Source organism: Coccinella septempunctata, chromosome 3 (genome assembly GCF_907165205.1).
Source record: "Coccinella septempunctata chromosome 3, icCocSept1.1, whole genome shotgun sequence".
In the NCBI taxonomy this organism is placed as follows: domain Eukaryota; kingdom Metazoa; phylum Arthropoda; class Insecta; order Coleoptera; family Coccinellidae; genus Coccinella; species Coccinella septempunctata.
In genome coordinates, this window is record NC_058191.1 from 18,924,081 (window position 1) to 18,948,562 (window position 24,482).

The window sequence follows — 24,482 nt, forward strand, 5'->3', positions numbered from 1 at the left end:
AATGTAATAAAGCAAAAAAATGATTCATTCAATAATTTTTTCAACAGAATAAATGAATTTTAAACATACTTACTTTTTTCTCCAACTTGCTCTGCTATTTCCCGCCATATTTCCTCTTTTCTTTGATGGTTGCTATAATTTCTGTCACTTAAATTGTACAATTCATTATAATTTTGTACGCGTAGTATTAAGTTCTCCTGAAAACTCATGCTTCTGCCGTAAATTCGTATTTCGTATGACTACCAGTACAAGTCGCTGCAATGCAGCGACTGCATGTTGAGACTTGGAAAATGACGCAGATGCCGCGGCAATCTCCGATTGGTATCGCACATATGTCGGGATCGGCCGGCACAGAGCACGCATCGGTCGGAATTTAATTCTAGTTCCTCAATTCCATGTGCGGACGACAGGCATCGCATCGCATCGCATCCGACGGGAATTGAGGAACGAGAATTGAATTCCGACCGATGCGTACTGTGCCGGCCGATCCCGACATATGTGCGATACCAATCGGAGATTGCCGCGGCATCTGCGTCATTTTCCAAGTCTCTACATGCAGCGGCTTGTACGGGTAGTCATACGAAATACGAATTCACGGCAGAAGCATGAGTTTTCAGGAGAACTTAATACTGCGCGTACAAAATTATAATGAATTGTACAATTCAAGTGACAGAAATTATAGCAACCATTTTTTTTCGTCCTTCATCAAGTCCGGAAATAAATGAACATATTCTCCAAAATCCTTCCTTTTTTACATAAGTCATGTATCCACATTCGTCTACGCTTCCTTCGCTTTTGAAACTCTTCTTCCTCCAGAACAAACGCTAGTTCCTCACCGCTTGAAGACATATTCGCAACTAATCTATTCCTCCGGCGATTCCGATGTTATATGTGCGATACCTTCATAAAAATTCCGCCGCTGCCGTGCCGTTCCTTCCATGCCGTCCGTCCGATGCCGATGTATGTGCGCTTACCTTTAGAGATCATAGCATTGAAATATGTGCCGCCATATTCTTTGCTAAATTTCCAATTGTCGCCACTGTGTTCGATAGAGTCACTGTACGTTTTCTTTAGTATGAGCGGCACCTGTTGTTCCATCTTGTAACGAGGCTGTGTTTGTGTTCGATATTTCATTATCAGTCGAGGGTACAGATTTCGATAACACATTGTTGCATGCATATCGAATTTCATAATATTGCTCCAAGAATTAGTATTCGATGAATCTTGGGATATCTTTGGTTCGTTGCTTTCTTTGTTTAATGTCATTTTATTATTTAATAATTTCTATATAGTAACATAGTACCAAAGAGTAACCTTACTCTTTGATAGTACTATGTGTACCCTGAATCGGTTGTGGAGTTCGCACAGTTTCCTCTGCATAGTGACCAAGTTTTTGAATGATACGATTGAATTTTATGAAAATAGAATTATTAATTAAAATGGTTCTTGAAAGTAAGGTGCTTTACGATACGAGTAACAACAATTACATGCGTACAATACATGAAATCTGGGAAACTAGCAAAAATTTGAACAAACTATGCAGGGTGACAATTTAAAAACTTGCCAGACCAACGAATTATGTCGCGGCAAGGATGTTTTCAGAAAAAATGGCGGAACAGATCAATTTTTATTCGGAGGTGGAAATATTTTGAGAAGAATTGTAAGCCGAAATCTCCTCAACCCTAGGTTTAGGGCCTATCACCCCTAAATTCTTAATAGCTATACTTCAATTGAAATATCAGTTGACCCTCTACATGAATACTATGGTGTGCAAATTTTTATTGAGTTCTTGAAGTATAGTTACAGGAGGTGACAATTTGAGAACTTGCCAGGCCAATTATATCTTGACAAGGATGTTTTCAAAGAAAAGCCAGAACATGACAACTTTTTAAGGGAGGGGGACATATTTTGAGCCAAATTGTAAGCCAAAATCTCCTAAAACCTAGGTGTAGGTACTATCACCCCTAAATTCTTCATATGGAATAGAAGGTGAGCTAAATCTCAATTGGAAGACAATATGTCCTTCTACCTAATACTATTGGTTTCCAATTGAGGTAGAGCTCACCCTCTGTTCCCTATTAAAAACTCAGGGGTGACAACCCCTACACCTAAGGTTGAGGAGATTTTGGCTTACAATTCTGCTAGAAATATGTTCCCCTCCGAATAAAAATCGACCTGATCCAGCATTTTCTCTGAAAACATCCTTGTCGAGACTTAAGTGGCCTGGCAAGTTTTTAAACTGTCAGCCCCTGTAACTACTTCAAAGACTCAATAAAAATTTGCATACCATAGTTTTCATGTAGAGGGTCAAGTGATCTTTCAATTGAGGTATAGCTCACCCCCTATTACCTATTGAGAATTTAGGGGTGATAGCCCCTACACCCAGGGGCGTAGCTACCGCGGTATCAGCGGTATCAGTGATACGGGGCCCCCAGGCTTTAGGGGCCCCCGAATGTCTGTAAGCAAAAAATTCCTAAAAATATTATCCAAAACCTCTAACAGGTTTTACAATAGCATTTTTGAGAACAACTGCTAAGACAACCATTCATTTCAAAATCCCGTTCATTACACCGAATTGATCATTCAGATGGATACGAATACTTAAAATCTGAAATTCAGAAAATTCGTTCCATGAAAGAATCTTAGAATTAAGCTCGATAAAATTCAATAGCCTTGCATCCAGCTTTCCGGACGTTATTACTGCATGCCTTTTATTTTTGACCTTTCCGATTACAACTGCAACCGCTGAAGGGAGTTTTTCAAAACTAAAACTCATAAAAAATTATCTGAGGACTTCTATGGGACAAGAACGGCTTTCAAACATGTCGTTATTGTCAATAGACGGCAGAGAGGGAACAACTTAAAAAACTGAAATCATCATCAGCTATGACTGATTTGATAAATAGATTTGCTGAAATAAAGGATAGAAGAAGTGTATCTTTAATTTTTTGTATTGTTTGTTTATCATTTTATGTTTGTATATTATTTCGCTATTTTCGCATCAAGTATGAGTTAGAACTTTTAATTATAAGTACCTACATAAAATTATTTCGATACAAATCGAACATTTTTTGCTTCTTTTATTTTTACTTCACCCTTCCTTAGGGCCCCTCAACACATTTTGATACAGGGCCCCTCTAAGGCAAGCTACGCCACTGCCTACACCTAGGATTGAGGAGATTTTGGCTTACAATTCTGCTCAAAATATGTCCCCCTACGAAGAGAAATTGACCTGTTCCGGCATTTTTTCTGAAATCATCCTTATCGTGACTGGCAAGTTTTCAAATTTTCACTCTCTATAGAAACAAAATATTTTCTATTTCCGAATCTGATATGAATCGAATACATCATAGAAAACACATTATATGGATCTATTCGGTAAAGTCCCACATTGCCAGGTCGGTCTGGGGCGAAAGTCCTTGCCTTCCATGCGGTGGTCCCGGGTTCGAATCCCGGACGAGATTTATTGGATGAAAAATTTTATAGCATCTATTTCAAATCGTTTGATAGACTTCAACCTGTTGAATAATGATTCATTATTCAACACCTATTATACACGGATTGATATCATTGACTTTAATGTCAATGAAATGTCAGAAGTTTTTTGAATTTCTTTCTCGTTTTTTCAATTTTATACTGAATAACCACTGATATATCTATGGGAGATGATTCCCCAACATAAGGGTCCTGTAGCGTTCCTCGAACAACTGAAGAACAGAAGAATCATCACTTGGAAGACTGGACCTGGTCGAAAGACCCTCCCAGTCAAAAGCAAGATTTAACTATTATTAATTTGAGTACTGAAGGCATTTCTAACGACGAGGGTGATCCTCCACCAAGATCAGCAGAAGATTTTTGACGTAGAGATGATATTCCACCCAGTGCAATTGAAGGACAAGTTATGTACCTATGATTATTTTTTTTCTTCAGTCATCATCAAGTCTTCGGATAAGTTTTGATGAAAGCTTTATTATTCACTTTTTTTCTCGTTTTCTGCTCTGTTTCAGATATTATTTCGAAATGGGAAAGAGGATAAAGAAATTTTTATATCGATGGAAAAGAAGCCCTTCAGTATTAAAAGCTTATTCTGTAAACAAATTTGACATCACTACACTACTCACGAGAGACAGGGTTATTTTACTGAGGTTTCTCCCTAAGCTCTTGTATCATCCTCCAAATTGTATGGTACCCCGTTACACTAACCTTTGCTAAAACTCACACATATTCTTTATTGTTTGATACCTAAAAATATATTGCTGACATTCAAAAGAATATATATATATTACTTGTTTCTCGTAATTCTCAAAAAAAAATGAGGCATCCGTTTTCTGTTTTTGTCTATGGTGTTTCAAGGGAATGCCATTCTTTAAAACCATCCTCAAGATTCAAATTCTCAGCTGAAAACTCATTTTTCTGATGTGTTTTGGTAGTAGTAGTATTGCGGATTCATTGCAAAATGCCAAAACAATCAAACTTTGCCAATAAATCTCAACATTGAAGAACTAACTAGAATCAGACAACAGAGATTAAAATCTAGACAACCTCCAGTGAGAACGGCAAGTCAACTGACTAACTTCACAAGCAGACAGCACTGGACCGCTGAATGCGAAAGCAAAGATCAGAAACTTCTACCTCATCCAGGATCCAATAACCAAACCAAATGGATTCGATCTTCCCCGAAGACTAGAGCCTACTAGAGTTAGAGGCCGGAATGTTGCTCGAAAGTGCGACGTTGCCGTAATGACATCGGAGGGTCCAAAGACAAACAGGGAGTGTTGTAAACATTACGACATTTGTAAACGCTACCGGTATCCCGGTAGTTCACATTAGAATTTCGACGTGAAACGCGGTAAATAGCTTTTGTTTTTTAGTTTTTCGGTTTGTTCGGTGGTGTTATCAGTGTTTTGAGTGAATAGCAGTGATAAAATTACGAGAACAGTGTTTGTGTAGTGTGTTATCCGTAGATAGTGTTAGGGTAGGTTAGGTTAGCAAAGAATATATAATTTAGAGTTTCACAATCGGGAGTAATCAACAGGTAGGTTTAGGTTTAGTAGGCATTTGGAAATCTTCGATTTGATATAATATGCCCCGTACTTGTGCAGTACTTGGTTGCAAAAGCAATTATCGTCTAATGAGAAGGTTTCGGTATTCAGATTTCCTTAAGACCTCGCGAGACTTAACGCAATTCATAGGGAAAGCAGTTTTAAAGTAAACGAAGATACCGTAGTATGCATCAAACATGTTGCAGATTCACACGTTTTGAAAGAGTACTCTTTTCCAAGCGCTGAAGGTTCAGTCATCAATATACCGCGAAAAGTTCCTAAATTCCATTCATGCATTTCCCTCAATTTTTCCGAATCAACCTAGTTATATGTCGTCCAAAAAGAACTGATCCAGAGGAACGAAGACAAAAATTAGTTTTTCATTATGATAACGTTTATAGAGACTGGGACAAACAAGATAAAATTAGTTCTGTTTCACATTTTTGTGATCATTTCAAAGACAAGGCAATTTCCAACTTCTTTTTCAATGTCAAAGAAAATGATTCCGTCCAATTTTATAAAATAAATTTCGAAGGTTCATTCCCGAAAATATCGTTAGTATTAAAATTATTGTGATTTGAGAATCGAAGTATTTAGAGACGAAATTAATGTACCCATTTCTGCTTTCAAGTGGTTACTAGGTGACAGGTATATTTGTGATAGGTGGTCAAAATTTGAAAACTTAATTGCGCAGTTAAATAGGACCGATGTAGAATCAGATATCTCTGCCAGCAATACTTCAGATCAATGTCTTTTCGATGCAGTTAAAGAAGACATCAAGAAAATTTATAGCGCCCTCAAAGGTTGTATCCAAAAATTAGAAAAAATTTGCTCTGACGACATTGACACTGCTAAAATAATCAGAAAAATATCATTTTTAAGTCAACAACTAAAATTAGTCGTTCCACCCAAACCAATTCATTCAACAGAATTGTTTTTGTGGGCATCTATAATTCATTTCCAATTTCCAGATTCCTATCGTTTGATTAGAGACTCTTATTCATTAACACTTCCTCATCCGGCAAATCATTTTCATTTTATTCTATTTTAAGAAATGATTTTATTTCAATCGCATGCTTGATTCAGTTTTAATGCCCCAGAAAATCGAATAATACTTATATTCTGATTGTAATCTTGTGGAACTCAATACTACAGCTACCTCCTCGTGGTGAGTTCTGGATTATTTGCGATAAAACATTATGAAACTGATCGCAAATAAACTAAATGCTGTATTGTTTTCCTCCCTACAGTTCTTAATTTTAAAGTGAATTGAAAGCAAATCGGAATTGAATCGAAAACTGTTGAAGTTGCCTATCAAATCCTCTATATGCCGTGCTTCGTGACCCTCCGATGGTAACAACGGCAACGTCTAACATTACGGCCTCGAACTTCTAGTAGGCTATGCCGAAGATAATGGTGCAATCTCAATAGAATTAGAATTGGACACGAAGTGTGCAACAAAACATTAAATCAATGGGGTCTCATGGACAACCCCCAGTGTGACAAATGCGGAGCAGCCGAACAAACCATCCGCCACCGGATCACAGAATGGCCTCACACCACAGATTACAGAGTAGAATAGATCTGACACCTGACACTCACGTTCTACGGTGAAAAATACAGTTTATCTACAGTGACTTTATATTGGCGAATCCAAAAATCTAAACGCCGCCTAGCGGCTAAATCACTAACCTAGAAAGTGAGTTTAACTTCTTTGGGTTAGATATTTTCATTACATATTCGGTTACCAGTGAACTATATTCACAAAATTTTTTGGATGTCTGACTAGAAAAATAGGTATTAAAATAATTTATTGAGTATTTATATCAGTGTCATTCAGTTGAGAAACGTAACGAAGAATTATAATTTCAACGTTATTTATTTTGAGTTCATTGTCAGGCAACAATTTTTTCTAGTTAATTTGCTCCTGACAAATTAGTGCAAGAATTTACGCAGGAGCAAATCGTTGATTTCATTTTTAATTGATTTTGTTTCAGAGATTGGGAGTGAAAGCCCTAAAAGGTTTGTGAAGAGAGAAACTATTTACCAATTTTCACTATAATTTTAGGTTAGGAGATATCTTTGTTCTAGATGAATTTTCTAGTGTTGGACGATTAAGAAAGTCAATGCGAATTTTCATTTCCATGATTTTAATAGTGCCGAGAAACCTGAGCAGAAGAAAGTATATGAGATTAAATTTCTGACATAACTGAAGTTGTACATGCATTACTGGACTTGCAATCTTCAAGAGATGATATGTTGGGAAAATTTCAAATGGAAAGTGGTGATTTGACTTGGAATTTTGCAAGCAGTTGAAAGTGATCAATAATTAAACCGTTCGACAAGAATTTCAAATTTCGTTAATGAAATTACAACTGTAGAATTAATTTTCAGGCGGTCTTGTTGAGTTGGTTGTAATTGCTGGAAAATAATTTCTGTGTTGGCATTTTGAACTGCATAATGTTTTCATCCAAATGAATTATCTCAAATGTTTACATTCATTTATATCCACAAATTACATAATTCATGTGAGTGTGATGATAGAATGAAATCTTCTGGATATAAGTTCTTGTAAAATCTTCATCAAACTACACCAACATGTTCAGGAAAGTTCTGGAGGAACTCCGAGCACAATCAATAATCCCATAATTATTCACTACCTTTACAAATATCTCTATAATCGAATAAAATCTACGATAACATTGCTTTCACAATAGAGTTTTCACGATGCATTACTCATTTTCCGCCATGTTTGTTGACAAGTCGCTGCGCCCTCATCGGTAGTTGGATTCGCCAATTGGCGAATCCAAAAATCTAGACGCCCTCTGCCGACTGAATTCCGAAACTACTTTGTCAGTACTGCAAAGTCAAAACAAGTTTAGTTCCTTATGTTTTTTCTTATCTCACGTTGTCCAACAAAGTATTATAATTATTATTTGGAGAAGTTATATTGGGATTATTGTCTGGTTTTCTGAATAGAAATATTGATTCCGAAAAAATATCGGAAAAGGTATTTATATCAGTGCTTTCAACTGGCAGCAGTAAGGTTAAACGATTCTTCTTTGCGAGATTTTTCTGCTAAATTCAATTGATGATTTAGGAATACAATTTCATAATTTTCATACTTCCAAATGAATGCTTTTTCTCATCTGTAGATCGTGTTCCATGAACTGAATCATATTTATGTCTCTTGAGATTTCAGTATGAGGAATACCTATATCATAACATGGAATTGAAATACTTCAAATAGAAACTTCACAAACTCAGTATTTGCTGCCTCAACATTATTAGCTAGGTTTAATTCAAGAAAGAATCTGTGAAATAATAGGATTTTGTGTCTAGGTACAGTGGATCACCAATATCATCGCTTTTATTCCACAATTCATCCTTTTCAAATGAAATGTTTCCAAAGAATGTTGATCTTTCTTTACGAAACTAAATCAATCAATTCACTTCCGATAATTCCGATAAATATCTTGATTTTCTAGAAAAACTCTGTTAGGCCGTACAAATCTCGAAAAGAGTACTGACAAACGTCAAAGTTTGTTTTCATTTCGCAGCGCCCTCAACGGTAATTGGATTCGCGAATACCACATCAGTGGCGACAATAGTCGATTTCGACCGTTAATGGCGAATTTTTGTTTACGTTTTTGTTTGAAAGTCATGTCATTTAACTCGATCTGAAACTTTCTGTTTAGAGGAAGGTATCCTCTTACTCTAATTTAAAACGTTTAATATATTCTCATAAGAGGTAGATTTTACTTTTTTACATTTCTGAAAAATAATAATTTATAGTAGTAATCTGGAAAAAATCTTTTAGTTCATCATATAAACAGTGTGTTCAGAGTTCAGACTGATTTTAGCATTGAGTTATTCATCTACGAAGGGATTAAAAGGGGTATGGTGAGTAAAAAAAACGAGCATAATCCATAATATATTGATTTGAAAATAAAATGTGCATGTAGGTATATTATTTGTTTCATATTTCCAGGTCCATTTTCCCTCTTAGATGTGGGAAGAAATAAGGAAGGTTGAGAAAAAATTATAAGGTGAATGCAGTGCCTAACATTTTTATTTCTACCAAAGATGTGTCAAAACATAAAGGTACTGCTTTGAGGATGAATCCTATGAAGTCACATGCCTCTATTTCACTAGAAGACGCTCCTAGTACATCTGGTTGCTCATGTGCCTTACCTTTCGTTGGTACCTCGAGCATTACCATAAACTGTCCCTTAGAAAAGTCTTTCATACACATGACAACACATTTTCAATGATATCTTTACTGAAAAATCAAGTGTGGGTAAAATTTCTCAAGCCAATATAATTTTTGAGAAGAAGATTAAAAAGAAGCAAGTGGAAACGTAAAATAAAGGTATGGTAGTGGTATATCATGAGTTAGAACTTGCTCTTTTATACGTGAATTGTTCATTTAGTCAGATTGTATTAGTCAGCTCCTGTTAAAAATAATGAACATTCCATTTTGTAAAACTTTCAAATTAACAATTATTAATTATTAAAGAAAATATTTTTCATTAACTGTCCGTGAGTGTCTTTCATTTGCTGACTGTCTCACGCTGGTGAGGTCAAGGAAGTCTGAAACAGTATATGATTATTTATTATGAAAACCTCTTTCTTAAATATACAAAAAAATGGAACCAGGTGCTAAATTCAGTAGAAATACTCATAGTTGTATATTTTGAATTAAAAAATTCATATTATCAATAAATCCATATTAGAAAAGATGCTATCAAAAACACGAGTGTTTATAAGGACAAACAAATACAAAACTATTTTCATTACGACAATAATATTACATACAAACACTTATAGTTTTACTCAGCATTAGTTATATGTATATCAAATAACGAATATTACAGATTAGGCTTTTTAGAACTTGTTTTCATACTTCAACAGTCATTTTTTTAGGTTTAGGAAGTACTCTTTCGGTAGCTCAACTTGCCCCTTTCCACTCCTTCACTCAAAAATTACATAGGTATATTCTCCTGAGAACTTGTATTGATTTTTCAGTGGAGAGGCAAGCCACATGAGTAACCAGATATACTAGGGTCTAAGTCTTCCAGTGAAATTGAGGCAATTGCTTTCTTGGGATTCTTTCAAAAGCGGGTCCTTCACGTTTCTATTCATCTTTAGGGACTACATTAACTTCCAACTTGTTTTCCATCCTCCCTCATTTTTCAACATATGAGTAGAAAAATGGACCTGAAATATGAAACAAATATACTTGCAAATTCATTATTATATTTTCATATTAATATATGATGTTTGTTTTCACACTCACCTTGCTCTTTTCAAGCCTTTCTTAGATGAATAAATGAATGTGAAAAACGGTTGAAATGCACAGTCCAAATTTATGAATGAACAACTAAGAGATTCTTGGCAAATTACCAACATAGATTATTGTTCTGAAATGCGAAAAAGGACAAAGGACAAACCTACCATTTACAGAATATTTCAAAGTAGATCAAGACGATTTTTCGTCCAAGCAAAACACTTTAGGGTTGCGTTCACAATCTTACTCTGAGCAAGCTCTGAGTAAGCTTTGATTACTCGAAGCGTTCACAAACGTACTTTTAGTTCCTCAGAGTATGCTCTCTGAGCATGGCCATACTCATACTCTACTCTCGGAGTAAGTTTGTGAACGCAACCTAGATCGACTCGAATAGCACGGACAGGCACAGAATCGCGCAAACTGTCACAAATGTAAACATTGTCCGCCATTTAAGGTCGAAAACGGTCCAACCAATCAAAAAGCGGACGTCTATTATCGCCACTGTGGTATATGAAGTCACTGTAGATAAACTTACAGTGACTTCAGTTTGCGGGATTCTATGCCTGTCCCGTGCTATTCGAGTCGTTCTAAAGTGTTTTGCTTGGACGAAAAATCGTCCTGATCTAATTTGAAATATTCTGTAAATGACTGGATTGTGCTTTTTCGCATTTCTGAACAATAATCTATGTTTGCAAATTGCCAAGAATTTCTTAGTTGTTCATTCATAAATTTGGACTGTGTGTTTCGACCGTTGTTCACATTCATTTATTCATCTAAGAAAGGCTAAAAAGAGCAAGGTGAGTGTGAAAACAAACATCATATATATTAATATGAAAATATAATGAATTTGTAAGTATATTTGTTCCATATTTCAGGTCCATTTTTCTACTGATATGTTGAAAAATGAGAGAGGTTGGAAAACAAGTTGGAAGTTAATGTCGTCTCTAAAGATGAATAGAAACGTGCAGGACCTGCTTTTGAAAGAATCCCAAGAAAGCAATTGCCTCAATTTCACTGGAAGACTTAGACCCTGTAGTATATCTGGTTACTCATGTGGCTTGCCTCTCCACTGAAAAATCAATACAACTTCTCAGGAGAATATACCTATTTAATTTTTGAGTAAAGGAGTAGAAACGAGAGTAGAAAGTAGCCAGTTGAACTACCTAAAGAGTACTTCCTAAACCTAAAAGAATGACAAGGTTGAAGTATAAAAACAAGTTCTAAAAAGCCTAATCTGTAATATTTGTTATTTGATATATAACTAATGCTAAGTGAAATTAAAAGTGTTTGTATGTAATATTATTGTTGAAATAAAAATAGTTTTGGAATTGCTTGTCCTTATTAACTTTCGTGTTATTGATCCATTCTAATATGGATTCATTCATAATATGAATTATTTAATTCAAAATATGCAACTATGAGTATTTCTACTGAATTTAGCACTTGTTTCCATATTATTGTATATTTAAGAAAGATCTTCTCATAATAAATAATCATAAACTGTTTCGGACTTCCTTGACCTCATCAGCGTGAGACGGTCATCAAATGAAAGACACTCACGGACAGTTTATGAAAACTGTTGATTGACCAATTAATAAGTGGTAATTTGAAAGTTTTAGAAAATAGAATGTTCATTATTTTTAACAGGAGTTTACTAATACAATCTGACTAAATGAACAATTCAAGTATAAAAGAACAAGTTCTAACTCACAATACTACTACTATACCTTTATTGTACGTTTTCACTTGCTCCTTTCTGATCTTCTCAAAAATTATATTGGCTTGAGAAATTTTATCCATACTTGATTTTTCAGTAGAGATATCATTGAAAATGTATTGTCATGTGTATGAAAGACTTTTCTAAGGTACAGTCTATGGTAATACTCGAGGTACCAACGAAAGGTAAGGCACTTGACTTGAGCAACCAGATGTACTAGGATCTATGTCTTCTAGTGAAATAGAGGCATGTGACTTCATAGGATTAATCCTCAAAGCAGTACCTTTATGTTTGACTTATCACTTTTTCCCACATCTAAGAGGGAAAATGGACCTGGAAATATGAAACAAATATTACCTACAAGTTCATTTTATTCAATTAACATATTATGCTCGTTTTTATACTCACCATACTCCTTTTAATCTCTTCTTAGATGAATAACTCAATGCTAAAATCAGTCTGAACTCTGAACACACTGTTTATATGATTAATTAAAAGATTTTTTTTTCAGAATACTGCTATAAATTATATTTCAGAAATGTAAAAAAGTAAAATCTACCTTCTAACAAAATATATTAAACGTTTTAAATTAGAGTAAGATGATATCTTCCTCTAAATAGAAAGTTTCAGATCGAGTTAAGTGACATGACCTTCAAATAAAAACGTAAACAAATATCCGCCATCAACGGTCGAAATCGACTATTGTCGCCACTGTGGTGGCGACAGTGGCAAAGATATTGTAATATCTTTGGTATAAAGTCACTGTAAGTTTATCCCGCCCTCATGCGGCTGCCAACTAACCGGGAGTAATGTCGGTATAACAGAAAACTGAAATCGCAAGGCGCGAAATTTACTGGTGTTTTAGACGTCGATAGAATAATATGGGTTCTTAGGTCGAATTTTGAGGAGAAATAAAAACTTGTCTCATGAAAAATGAACATATATTGATAATTCCACCAGAGAAAACAAATATGGAAATACATAAGCTATAATTATGACAATAAATATATGAGCAGAGGTAGAATGTCAATAGGTCATATATATTCGTTCGACAATAATTATAATAAACAATAATAATATTGTTGATAGGAAATCAAATTGAAATTAAAAATCTTTCAAAATATAAAAAAACGACTCTCTGTTTTATCTTCCTCACAGTTAGATCCCCAGGAAGGCACTGACATGAAATTATTAATAACTAAAGTTTTGAATGATGAAATAAAGTGTTCAACATTTGGGTTAGTATTCCTTACTCCATGTGCTCTAATGTACCCAAAAAAGTTTTCTAAACAATCTTGATTGAAAGCCCCAGTGAGAATATATTTAAAGTGATAATAATTGAACAGTTTTTGCCATAAGTAGCGGAAGGCTTGCAATGTTGTCACTATATTCCTCAAAGTGGGCACCACAACCATAGACATATTAAACACATGGACACGGCGTAGAGAGACAGGGGGTGCGGCCGTAATAAGATAGAGCTAGTATGGGCAAAACATTCGTTTGCACTTTGTATTTATCGAAATTTTCAGAATTTTCTCATCAATTTTAGATCAACTCTGAATGTCGTATCCTTTTTCTATTATGAAAGTAATAATGGTGTCCTCGTAGAGTGCAATTCATACAACGAAATGAGTGGAAAAGACAGATAAAGTGAACTTTCACAAGTATAGTAACTTCGAATGTATCAATCGATTTATTATATCATAGTTGAATTATTCATTTCAAATCAATAAATGTATGTCAATTCTTTTCTCATCTAGATAAAATAATACTCAAGAAGTATTTGAGATTAGAAGAGAAAATATATGCCCAGAATGCGAGCTTTTCCTTTGGAACAAAATATAAATATGCTTCCTAAAAATTATCCTCAGTTGAAAAATTACTTAGTATGCTGATTGTAATGTCTATTTTTCAACCTTTTGATCAATATTGATCAATGAAATATTTTTTCCGATATTGAACAATTGAACCAACAAGAAATCAGAATGTTGTGTTGGCTAAAAATGTGCTCAATTGTTTTTATTCAAATCAATTTATTCACAAACTTTTCATGAACTTATCTGTTGTATTTTCCGAGGAATAGTTGCCGAAAGCAAAAATTGTGCTCTTTAGTTCTAATTGGATCATTAAACGCAATCTAAATGATACTAATATTCATTCAATTTTTTTTATTCGATTATAGCTACTTGTTTTTATCTCTAACGGGCGCCAATATACAAATATAGCTCGGAAATTAATTACTAAAATAAAAGAATTATGTTTATAATCAATTATTGAAATATTTCTGAGCAAATTTCATTTCTAATTTTCCCTATTTAAAAAAAAATCGAAATAAGTCGTATGCGCTTAGCGCTAAGGCGTTCTAAGGAACGTTTTCTTGCCCATATATATATATATATACGAATCAGTCTACAACGTTCTCCGACGTCTTCTGATTTCCAGCCTCCATTTTTCTCTGTCCTTCCAGAGGTCACTTTCAATGCCCTTTGATCGCATATCATTCATTACTCCTTCTCTCCAGCTTAGTCTGGGTCTCCCCCTTCTTCTTCTTCCATGCGGTGTCCACTGGAATATCTGTTGCGGTAGCCTATCATCCTCCTTCCTTTGGACATGTACGTACCAACGGAGCTGCTTTTCTCTTATATCTTCGGTCATTCGATGACTTACTCTCATTATGTCTAGGATGTTCTCATTTCTCACTCTGTCTAATCTTGATTTTCCTGCAGATCGTCGCCAGAAATCCAACTCTGTGGCGTCAAGCAATCTTAACGACTTTTGTTTTAGAGGCCATATTTCACTGCCGTAGGTTGTGATGCTCTTTATTATGGAATCAAAGACTCTGTGTTTATTTTCCTTCGTGATCGTCTTATCCCATAGAATACCGTTCAGTTGTCTTATTGCCATTCTTCCCAGGTTATTTCGGTGTTTTATTTCCTCGTCCATATTTCCGTCATTTGTGATGTGTACTCCCAGATACTTGTATTTAATGCATTTTTTCACGACCTGTTGTTCTAGTACCAGATCTTGTTGCTGTCCTCCGATGCACATATACTCTGTTTTGCTAATATTAACCTCTAGGCCCCAATTCCTATATTCCTCTATGAGTTTGCGTGTCATGTATACCAGGTCTTCGTAATCCTGCGCCAGAACCACCTGATCGTCGGCGAAACATAATGTGTACAGGATGGTTTCGTTTAATGGTATGCCCATACCTCGGCATTTCTTCTTCCATGTTTTAAGAGCTTGCTCCAGATATATTTTAAACAAGGTGGGTGACAGGCAACAGCCCTGTTTCAGACCTTTGTTCACTCTGAACCCTCTCGACAACCTTCGTCCCTCCTTCACTTGACACCAATTTTCTCCATATACATCTTGTATGGCCCTGATAAGATTTACGCTTATATTAGTTTTCTCTAGGGCGTCCCACAGTTTTTGTTGGGGTACACTATCATAAGCCTTCTTCAGATCTACGAAGAGAAGATGTGTTTCCTGATTGACAGCTCTTTTCTTCTCAATCACCTGTGTCAGAGTGAACAGGTGATCAATGGTTGATCTACCCGCTCTGGCCGCACTCGTGGCTATTGAAACTCACTGAAAGGGCGCGTCCATGTGTTTTATAGATCTATGACCACAACGGATCTTTTCTTTCGAGGGCAATAAAATGATATACTGTTGAAAATTTGTATCGCCTGCTCCCAACAAACATTGTGTTCTGTTTGAATACTAACCGCCCTCTTTAAGGGTTTAGCAGTGGATGTCAAAGCTCTGGATACATTCAACCAATAAAATAGCTCATCCAAGAATAGTATAAAGTCAGCAGTGTCGATAGCCTCTCTGGGAAGCTGAAGCGGATACTTGATTTCTAAAAAGGAAAATAGTAAATTTACTGTCATAGTGATACTACCAGGTATCTTGAACATTTTCAAAATGTACATAGCATACATACCTCCTATTAATCATCAACTATTAATTGTAGTCAATCCATTGACACTTTTTAAAGGGTTTGGTTGGATTGGTTTAAGTAAAAACGATTAATGTTATAATTACGTGGTTCTTTGAATCAAACATTTCTTGCAAGAAAATCGACGATTTCCTGATAAAACTGTCGACTTTAATAAATGGGTATTTTTAATTTAGACTCGTTTAAGATTTTTAATGTTGTTTGTAAACAAGAACTTGCATAAAAACATATTGACACTAATAAGGATATATTCAGATGCATACCACCCGCCGATATGAGGTCTCTGATGAGGTCAAATGAGACCGAAACCATGGTCAGCATCTGCTTTTCTTCGATAGGGCGTACTCCATTTGGGGTCTTGACGATGGCAAATTGGCTAGTTCAATTCAGATCGTAACACTTGTTGATATTCATATCAGCGGGTGGTATGCATCTGAATTTATCCTTATTATTGTATTCATTGCCTTTAGGCTTGATCATTTTATTAATATTGACACTGCGTTGGCAAATCCAATATGTCAGAATACAGTAATCTGTGGAGAACATGACATATACTTTCGTATGCAGTGCCACCTAGCAATTGATTGCAGAACTAAAAACCGTATTTGGGGTGGGGGTAAGGAAGTGTCAAGCCCCCGCCTCACACCCATTTCGACGGTTCACTAGAGGATATTTATATTTTAACTACACAAGCAGAAGGCTGGCTTCGAGAGACTTGGCTTCGATTGTTGTGACATTTTATTATCTCTTTTATCTTTTATGTTTTCATTATATTTTTCGAGCAATGTGTAAAATTCATATGAATATATATATAATAGTGTAGCTACATCGATATTGAAATTTTTCTGGCTAGAAAAATTGAAGACTATTAACGTATCAAAAATTTCAAGGAAATATTTCTAGCCCTTCGAATGTTATCATCGAAAACGTGAAAATTTTCCTATTCTTAACACCCTATATCTCACTCCATATATCGAGGGCTGAAAGGCAGGACCTCGTAACTAGCAAAATTTGTGAAATTGAGATTTTAGTATATTTCTATGGAGTACGAGTTCCGCCATCTATAATATCAAATTCAAAGCAAATAACAAATCCGTTACGGATTAAATGAAATAAAACATTACCTCGTATCCATTTCGCGGCAAATGTTGAACGTAATACCTCGTAACAGGTCAGTCTTCTTGAAGATATCGTGCCCTTAAGATGTAAGTACCAAATATCCTTATATTTCGTAAAGTATTGTAACTTTTTGCAATTTGTGCATTCAATCTTAGATATGCATGACTGTTCGGAATAAGTATAGACGGTAAGAATAATAAAATTTTCAGTAATATATCCAAAAATGGTCCATTTCATTGTAGGTGACAGTTACGAGGTCCTGCAGAATTACACGGTTCAAACAACTGAAGTTACGAGGTTTTGATTTAGCTTCTCTTTTTACAATTCATAGGTGAGTAAACAGTCAAACTAGATTTTTCATACTCATAAAATACGAATATTATTTTGAAAAAACTTCTACTCTTTCAATTTTTAAAAATAGGTATTTTTGCAGGGCGAATTTCTCAAAACGGAACTGAAGATGTCAAGCAGAACGAAAAAAATTATGCAGAATGCTCTGGCTATTGTGAATCAAAAAGAGGATAAAGAAAATATCCAAGATGTAGCGAATTCTAGTATAGCTTTTGAAAATATTAGTTTTTTGAGTGAAGCAATGACCCCTGAAGATATGGCTGAAATGATTCGAGATGCAGAAATAATTCTTGAAGGTAACTTTTGTATTACTCAGAAGCAACCAGACTCGAATCAAGAAATTCCCGTGGATACATTTGCGAAGTCAAAGGAAAAGCAGGAAAATTCACAAACTAATACAGTCAACTTGATAGAATTAAAGAACGTCTTATCAGATTCTCATCCAGAAGAGGAATCTGAAGAAAATGAGGCTCGTAATGCTCCAATCAGCCACGATAATGATAACATTTTATGTATTCTCCAAGAGCCAGAGGTGTATCAAGATTCTGTTGAATCGAAAGAACTAGGCTATGATGAACAAATAGGGATAGATGGAAATCAGTTTAATATAGAAACTCATTCTAGTCCAAAAGCAGCTGCGGACGAGAACAATGATCAGGATTTTATGGACACTCAAGAGAAAGAGACACTATTGGAATCCAGCTCTAGTTCAAATGATGAGGCGACAGTCACAAAACAGAAAAGGACCAAAGGTTCTGGTAGAAAAAGAGAATTGAACAAAAAACTGAGAATGTGTGGTAAAAAATACATAGGCTTTCGAAAACCAAAACAACAAAAAAATACATTTCACGATTATCCCAGAGGTGAACGACTTTTGAAACCGCGATGCCACTGTAAAGATTCGTCAAAACAATGCTCCAAATTCACAGATGATGATAGAAAAAATATTTTTCTGAAATTCTGGTCAGATATGTCATGGGAACAACGTAGAGTTTTTGTAGCAACTACAGTTAAAGTATGTGACCGGAAAAGACCCGAAGTAGAAGCTTCAAGAAGATCAGTAACATTGAAGTATCATTTGATTTCAAATAACACTCACCTTCAAGTTTGCAAACTGATGTACCTCAATACTCTCAGCTTAGGAGAATGGTCAGCAAGATCTTGGGCTCTGTCTGCAGCTAATGGAATGGTTGAAAGTAATGAAGTGAGCGTTTCTAGAAGACCGAGACGCGAGGATATTTTTAAAGAAGATAGAGAATTTCTAGAAAATTTTCTATCTAACTTGAATAAACTGCCGTCCCATTACTGCAGAAAAGATACTGATTACTTGTACCTCGAGCAAAATTTTCAATCATGGAATGACCTTTATAGGGTTTACGAAAAACTGTGTGAAGATGAAAAACGCAAGGTACTCTCTTCTAAGCTTCTGAGGCAGATGGCAAAACAAAAAAAAATTGCTATTTTTTCACCCAGGAAAGATCAATGTGATTTGTGCTTTATGTTTAAGAATGGAAACTTAGCTGAAGAGGATTACAAGAAGCACATAGAAGCAAAAAATGCGGCTAGAATTGAAAAAAAAAATGATAAAGCACAAGCACTGGAGGGGAAATGTCATGTTATTACAATGGACGTACAAGCCGTTAAGCTTTCGCCGCAAATTCCAGCAAGTACACTGTATTATAAGACAAAATTGTGCTGTCACAATTTTACAGTCTATGATGTTGCAACCAAAGAGGTGGTTTGCTATTGGTACAACGAAACTCAAGCAGATGGACAAGCTTCAACTTACGCTTCATTCCTTCTTGATTTTCTTGAAGAAAAGTTCCTTAATGTTGACGAGAAAAAACCTATTATAATTTACTCCGATGGTTGTACACCCCAAAATAGAAACGCAATATTGGCTAATGCTCTATTATATCTTTCAGAAAAAAATAATGTCAAAATCATTCAAAAATTTCTTGTGAAGGGTCACACACAAATGGAATGCGACTCAGTGCATAGCGCAATCGAACGGCGACTTAAAAATAAAGAAATCTATCTACCAAGTGATTATTTAAGAATCACAATCCAAGCTAGACCTAGGGCACCTTATACGGCAAAGACAAAAGAATTTGATTTCTTTAGAGATTTCAGCAGGAAAGACTTGATGAAATATAAGTCAATAAAACCAAACAAACCATCATTTGTGACCGATATTCGCGCCTTGGAATACTCTCAAGGTATTGTTAAATATAAATTACACTTCAGCAATGAATTTATTGAGCTGCCTAACAGACCAAATAAAATAAAAGATTTTGGACTTACTGAATTTCCGGCCCTATACAAAGGGAGGAACAAAATTACAAAAACAAAGTATGAGCACCTTCAGACAATAAAAAAATGCATACCCCAAGACTGTTGGGGATTCTATGATAACCTCCCTTTTAGTGCAAAATAATAAGTGATATTATAAATTTGTTTTGTGATACCTAAAGTAGTTTGTTATTAAAAGAATGAAGATTTTATGTTTTTGTCTTACATTGAAATTTTATTTTATATTTCGTTAATCCGATTAGTTTGAATTCGGAATGTATATTTTGTTTAATTCTTCAATAAAATTTTCTGTAATCATTTTGTGTGAGTGCATTACCTTGTAACTGTCCCTCAAAAAAAATGCAGTACCTCGTAACTCCCATAAGTATTTCTGTAGAAGAAAAAAATCCGAAATTGAACTCACATAATGTTTAATCGAAATTTTAAAACATAAGTAAGGAAAAAAAATACTAAGGTAGGTAGTTGTTCTTCTAATAGCAGTAAGTTTTTTTGCTCTCCTGTGAAATTCGTACTCCAGGAGTTACGAGGTCCTGCCTTTCAGCCCTCGATATGTTTTGAAAACACGTTCAAAATTTTAGAGTCATCTGGCGAATAGTTCCTGTGATTAATTCCTTTCGAGAATTTTTTGGATACGGTTGTCTTCAATATTGGGAAAAAACCAAGATGCCCTTGATTCAACTGTCGAGTGGTCAATTCGAACATACCCTAAAGGTGAGCTTATGCAGCATTACTTAGAACTAAGACCTAAAAAAAAACACCCTAATTGGCAGATGCTGTTCACGTGAACGCCATATGCTCATTAGATTAGTAACTTTTTCAGGTGTTAATTCTTAGGAACTCTGCATGAACCATTAGCGTGAAATTAGCAGCCATTTTCTAGCAGCGACTTGAGATATAGGAGCCGTTAGTCCAGTGGCGTCGGATACTTTTTTCGTGGACTATGCATACTGAAATCGATATTAGGATTATAAATCTCGGAAATAAATGAATTCTTCCGAACTCGGAGTGTTTATTGCTAAGTTAATGAAAACTATTTCAAAATTTTTTTATTAGCAGAATGTTGAAGTGTGAGTTTCATCCGTAAAATGGATATTTGAAATACAATCGATTTGTCCCAAAAAAATAACCTCTTATCAGAGTCCGCAGAATAAATCTACTCTACTCGGTGTACGTCGTCCAGGAGATGAAAAGGTTGAGCATACATATAATGGGATTGAGCGAAACACGGTGGCCGAACGCGGGAGAGTGTATAGTACAAGACCAATCAGTATATTACTCAGGCAACAGTGATCCAGAACATAGAAATGGAGTGGGATCAATCGTAAGCAAAGAAATCAGGTCTGCAGTGAAATCCTTCATACCAGTGTCCGACAGAATAATTATGGTGAAGCTGCATGCTTTTCCACTGGATGTGAATATCATACAGGTTTACGCCCCCACAGCGGAAAGTGATGAAGAACTGGCGGAGGAATTCTACTATCAATTGGAACTTCTCATGAAACAGAACAAAAGTAGTGAAATAACTGTAGTAATGGGTGACTTTAATACTAAGGTGGGTCAAGGAAAATACTCTAATATAGTTGGTAACTTTGGTCTGGGTACGCGCAACGAGAGAGACAGACTGGTTCAATTATGTGAAGAGCATAAACTGGTTATCGGTAATACTTTGTTCAGACTTCCCCCTCGTCGACTGTATACATGGAAGTCCCCAGCAGACACATCAGACAAGATAATTAGAAACCAAATAGATTATATCACTGTTCCAGAGAGGTTCCGCAATGCAGTCAAGTCAGTAAAAACTTATCCAGGTGCTGACATAAACTCCGACCATAATCCGGTTGTATGTAGAATGGAGATCAAACTAAAAAGAGTTGACAGAAAACCCTCAGGTAAAACAGTTGATAGAAGAAAACTACAAAAACCTGAAATCAAACAGAAGATGCAAGAATCAATCAGCGAGCTTTGTACTGGAATTGACGCTCAAACCGACGGCTACTTAGAAAAGTGGAACAAACTTAAGGAAGCAATTCAAACATCAAGCTCCGAGCTTCTAACCAGAGAAAAAGCAAAGAGAAAGGAATTAGAATTGATGGAAGAAAGGAGGACTCACAAAGGCAAATGTCAGCAGAAATACCTTGAGACGCACAAACTCATCAAGAAGAAGGAAACATACCTGTCGGAAAAGTGCAGTGAAATTGAGGAATACGAGAGAAAGTACGATTATCACAATATGCATAAGAAGATCCAAGATCTTACATCGAAGAAAAAATTTAATCGCCGAACAACGAGCCTCCTGAATAAAAATGGAATTTTAAAAACAGAAGTAGAAGACCTACTTGATATTTGGAAACAATACATGGAAGAGCTGTTTAATGATGACCGACCCGACAATCATGACCCAGGTGAAGTCACAGCTGGACTACCAATCTTGAAGAGCGAGGTTGAGAGGGCCATTATGTCCATGAAAAATAATAAAACCCCAGGTCCAGATAGTATTCACGCTGAGATCCTTAAAATTATGTGCGAGACGATCCCAAGCTTCCTCGATATGCTGACAAGCCTATTCAACGAAATCTACGACACTGGCGCAATACCTGAAGACTGGATGCACTCCACATTTATCACTATACCAAAGAGACCAAATGCGAAAACCTGCGACCAACATTGACTGATAAGTTTAATCAACCACTTAACTAAGATCTTTACAAAAGTGATACAGAACAGAATCTACGCAAAGTGTGACTCTGAGATTGATTGTTCGCAAATCGGTTTTCGTAATGCACTCGGCACCAGAGACGCCATATTCGCCTTGCAAGTTTTAATTCAACGCTGCAGAGACACAAATAAATATATCTACATCTGCTTTATTGACTTTGCAAAGGCTTTCGATAGCGTCAAACACGAACTTCTCATATCCATACTAAAAAAGGTAGGTCTTGACAGTAAAGATATAAGAATGATAGCCAACCTCTACTGGGGACAAACTGCGTGTGTGAAAGTAGGTAACTCCTCTACTGAAAGGGTCCAAATAAAGAAAGGTGTACGCCAGGGTTGCATTTTATCTCCCCTCCTGTTCAACCGATATTCAGAGGAAATCTTCAGGGAAGCATTACATGATGCTGAAGTGGGCATAAAACTAAATGGCGAACTAATAAACAATATTCGATATGCCGACGATACCGTAATACTTGGCAGCAGTATCGAGGAACTTCAATATCTACTGAGAAGGATTCAGACCATCAGCGAAGAGTACGGATTGAAGCTTAATGTTTCAAAAACCAAATGGATGGTTATCAGTAAACGACAACAACATGCAGAACAGCTGATACTTAACACGGAACTTGTGTAGCAGGTTGAGAAATATTGCTATCTTGGATCAGTAGTGAACTCTTAATGGGACCAGTCTATAGAGATAAGAGCAAGAATTGAAAAAGCTCGTACAGCGTTCAACAACATGAAGCCTTTATTCACCTGCAAAGATATATCCCTGAAGACCAAAATCAAATTAGCTAAGTGCTACATATTTTCAATTCTGTTATATGGGGTAGAGGCATGGACGATGACAGACCGAATGATGAAGAGATTGGAGGCCTTCGAAATGTGGGTATACCGCCGCATTTTACGAATATCCTGGACCGATCACATCACCAACGAGGAGGTTCTGCGAAGAGTCGGTAAACAGAAAGAGATCTTGTTCACTGTTAAAAAACGAAAAATGGAATACCTTGGGCACATAATGCGTCATGAGAAGTATCGTATCCTGCACCTCATCTTACAGGGCAAAACAGACAGCAAAAGAGGACCGGGTAGACGAAGACACTCATGGTTGCATAACTTGCGCAAATGGTACGGACTTGCTTTGGTAGAACTGTTTCGGAGTGCAGTGAATAAAGTTAAAGTGGCCATGTTAATCGCCAACGTCCGCAACGGATTTGGCACCACAAGAAGAAGAAGTACGTATTGATAAACCCCTCAAGGACGATATTCTGAGAGCTTTTTCAATTACAGAACTTGGAAGTGTGAATTTCACCCCCTCTTCTCAGCGCCACTGAATAAATCGTGAGTAGGTCTAAAAAATGAATAAATGGTTTTAAATGCGGTGTACATATTTATAAAGCCCCAAGAAACGATATTCCGAGAGCTTTTTCATTTGCAAGAAGTTAGAATTTCACCCCCTCTTCTCATAGTCCACAGAATAAATCGAAAATAGATCTTAAAAATGAGTATATGTTTTGAAATTCGGTGTATGTACTGATAAACCCCTAATGAACGATATTCCGAAAGCTTTTTCAATTGCAGAACTTGGAAGGGCGAATTTCATCCTTATACCACATAATCAAAAAAATCAAAACTAAATCTAAAAAATTAGTGAAGAGTTTGAAATTCGGTATGGGTGAATTTCCATCTCCATGCCCTCTTCTAAGAGCACACTGAATAAAACGAGAATAGCCCTAGCAAAATTAATAGATGGTTTCAAATTCGTTTTATATTTATAAAAAGCCCTTCAACTTCCAATGAATAAACTCTCCGGGTTTTAAAGAATTCATTCATTTCCGAGATCTAAATAATATCGATTTCGCATGCATAGTCAAGGAAAAAAAAGCACCCGACGCCACTGGTCGAACGGCAACTAGATCTCAAGTGGCTGCTAGCTAATGGCTGCTCACTTCACACCGGTGCATAAACCCG

The 24,482-nt window shown here is 35.9% G+C and overlaps 2 protein-coding genes across 3 annotated transcripts in view; one reads left to right on the forward strand and one right to left on the reverse strand.

Annotated features, from left to right (window-relative positions):
* Positions 1–24,482, reverse strand: part of LOC123310549 (tyrosine-protein phosphatase 10D) — a 488,577-nt gene that overhangs the window by 451,253 nt on the left and 12,842 nt on the right. The gene's annotated exons all lie outside the window — the stretch shown is intronic.
* LOC123310551 lies at positions 16,942–20,205 on the forward strand. The gene is made up of 2 exons (XM_044894067.1): positions 16,942–17,460; positions 17,563–20,205. The coding sequence occupies exon 2, from the start codon at positions 17,590–17,592 to the stop codon at positions 19,915–19,917; it is 2,328 nt and encodes a 775-aa protein (XP_044750002.1). The 5' UTR covers positions 16,942–17,460; positions 17,563–17,589; the 3' UTR covers positions 19,918–20,205.